The sequence below is a fragment of the Nanorana parkeri genome, unplaced genomic scaffold, assembly GCF_000935625.1.
Source record: "Nanorana parkeri isolate BGI_ZX_2015 unplaced genomic scaffold, ASM93562v1 scaffold981, whole genome shotgun sequence".
Classification (NCBI taxonomy): domain Eukaryota; kingdom Metazoa; phylum Chordata; class Amphibia; order Anura; family Dicroglossidae; genus Nanorana; species Nanorana parkeri.
Window position 1 is genome coordinate 663,739 of NW_017307249.1, and position 1,960 is coordinate 665,698.

The 1,960-nt window shown below is 48.5% G+C and overlaps 1 protein-coding gene across 1 annotated transcript in view; it reads right to left on the bottom strand.

Annotated features, from left to right (window-relative positions):
* Positions 1-1,960, bottom strand: part of GALT (galactose-1-phosphate uridylyltransferase) — an 8,538-nt gene that overhangs the window by 2,629 nt on the left and 3,949 nt on the right. Inside the window, exon 6 of the mRNA XM_018566833.1 lies at positions 1,084-1,167. Within this exon, the coding sequence (XP_018422335.1) occupies positions 1,084-1,167 (84 nt within the window). The remainder of the gene's footprint in view (positions 1-1,083; positions 1,168-1,960) is intronic.

Sequence of the window (1,960 nt, forward strand, 5' to 3'; positions counted from 1 at the left end):
CCCCCATACCCACCCTCCCGGTCTCAATCTACATGCATACATTGACTTCTTTCCTAATAAAACAGCGCTGCTTCCTCGAGTCCCAAGAGCCTGCTTACACATTGTGCTTGTAAGGAAAAATGCCTGTTGGTAGATGTAGTTCTGGGGGTGTGCTTAAAAAGGAGAACTACGAGGCGAGTGATTTTCACTCACCTCATAGTTCTAGCCGACGTGTGACAATGAGACTGTCACAGGTCGGCTCAGTAGATCGGGAGGTGAGGGAACACATACTGGCGTTCGCTCACCTCTCGATCCTGTCACAGCTCTCTGCCGTGACAGGGGAGGGGCTGGATTCCCCGCTCCGATCCTCCAGCGCTGACTGGCGGACCGGACGGGGGAGGGTACAGCTGGCTCTGCCTCTAGATAGGCAGAGCCAGCTGTCAGTCACGCAGCTGGGTGGATCCCGGCATAATTGTCGGGATCCGCTCCGGCTGCGGCGTCTCAGTATATAGGGAGCTACAGCTCCCTATATACTGAGCCCAGGGTGACGGGAGGACGCCAGTTTGTGTCCTCCCATTACCCTTAGGAGAACTATGGGGAAAAGCCCTGACCCCATAGTTCTCCTTTAAGTCATTAGGAAATGAGCCCTCGATGTCGCACGGAGTATTGAAACGTTTTTTCTCACTGTAAGAACAAAGTAAAGGGAAAAAAATATTCCTCGGAAATTATCAAGGGGGAGAGGGAGGTTTGGTGGTACACGATGGGTAATTCCTGGACATACCCTTTAAGCTAGACACTTGAATTGTGAACTGTTCTTCTCTTCTCATTTTTTTTTTCTCTCTCCCATATACAATATAACAATTTTGACTGTAGCGGAGAATAAAAGCACCAACCACACAATCAAACTACACACTATACAATCCGATTAGATCCTAGTCACCGATTCATGCCACATCACTGTAATGTTATCATTGGATGGGCACTTATGGGAATCCCACACACAGATCTGCAACATATCCAATCAGATTGTACAGTGAGGGGGCAGCTCGAGTCCTCCAACGGTGACTGCTGCCTAAGCAGTGTTGCCCTGTCTGGTTGACGCACCGTGCCAGCCCATGGAGTACGGGAAGGAGACCTCAAACAAGTTGTCGTACTTGCAGAGCAGACGCTTCATGATGGAGGCCAGACCTGGCAAAAAAAAAAGAATTCAACATTCAAATCAGCAAACTGATTGTATTACTTACTGCAATATGTCTTTTTAGCTGTAGATGGCAGTATAGTGCAATGTTAGTCTCTATGCTTGTGCATGCTTGTCTATGATATATAGGAGGTTCTCTGTATGCTGTATTCTGATGTAATGTCCTTCAAAACCTAAAAGGAGAACTATGGGGTTAAGTCTTTTCCCCATAGTTCTCCTTAGGGTAACGGGAGGACACCAACTAGGTTCCACCCTTCTGACCATGCTCTGGGTACTACTTTGCAACAAAAACTGGGACATTCTGGAACTAGGAGGGACCATCCTGGGCTGGCCTACAGCTTTTTATATGTCAATGTTCACATCTCCTGTAGCCAGCAGTATAACTTCCTGTGTCCCTCAATGGACTCCCTAGTTAAAGGAGAACTATGGGGTTTAGTCTTTTCCCCATAGTTCTCCTTAGGGTAACGGGAGGACACAAACTAGCGTCCTCCTGTCACCCTAAGCTCAGTATACAGCTTGCGGTATACTGAGACACAGGGGGTAATAGTGTGTCTTTGGGGTGCCAAGGAATAGTGTGTATTGTAGTCCAGGGACTCGGGAACACAGGTGGTAATATGTCTCTGGGGTTGCCAGGGAATAAAAGGGGCATCAGAGGCTGGAGACATGGAACACTTTGTGGTAATAGTGTGCCTCCAGGGAGCCAAGGAAAAGGGTGCATTGAAGACCGGAGACAAAGAAACCGGGGGCAATAGTGAAGCAGAGGCCGCTTTAGCATCAGGCGGG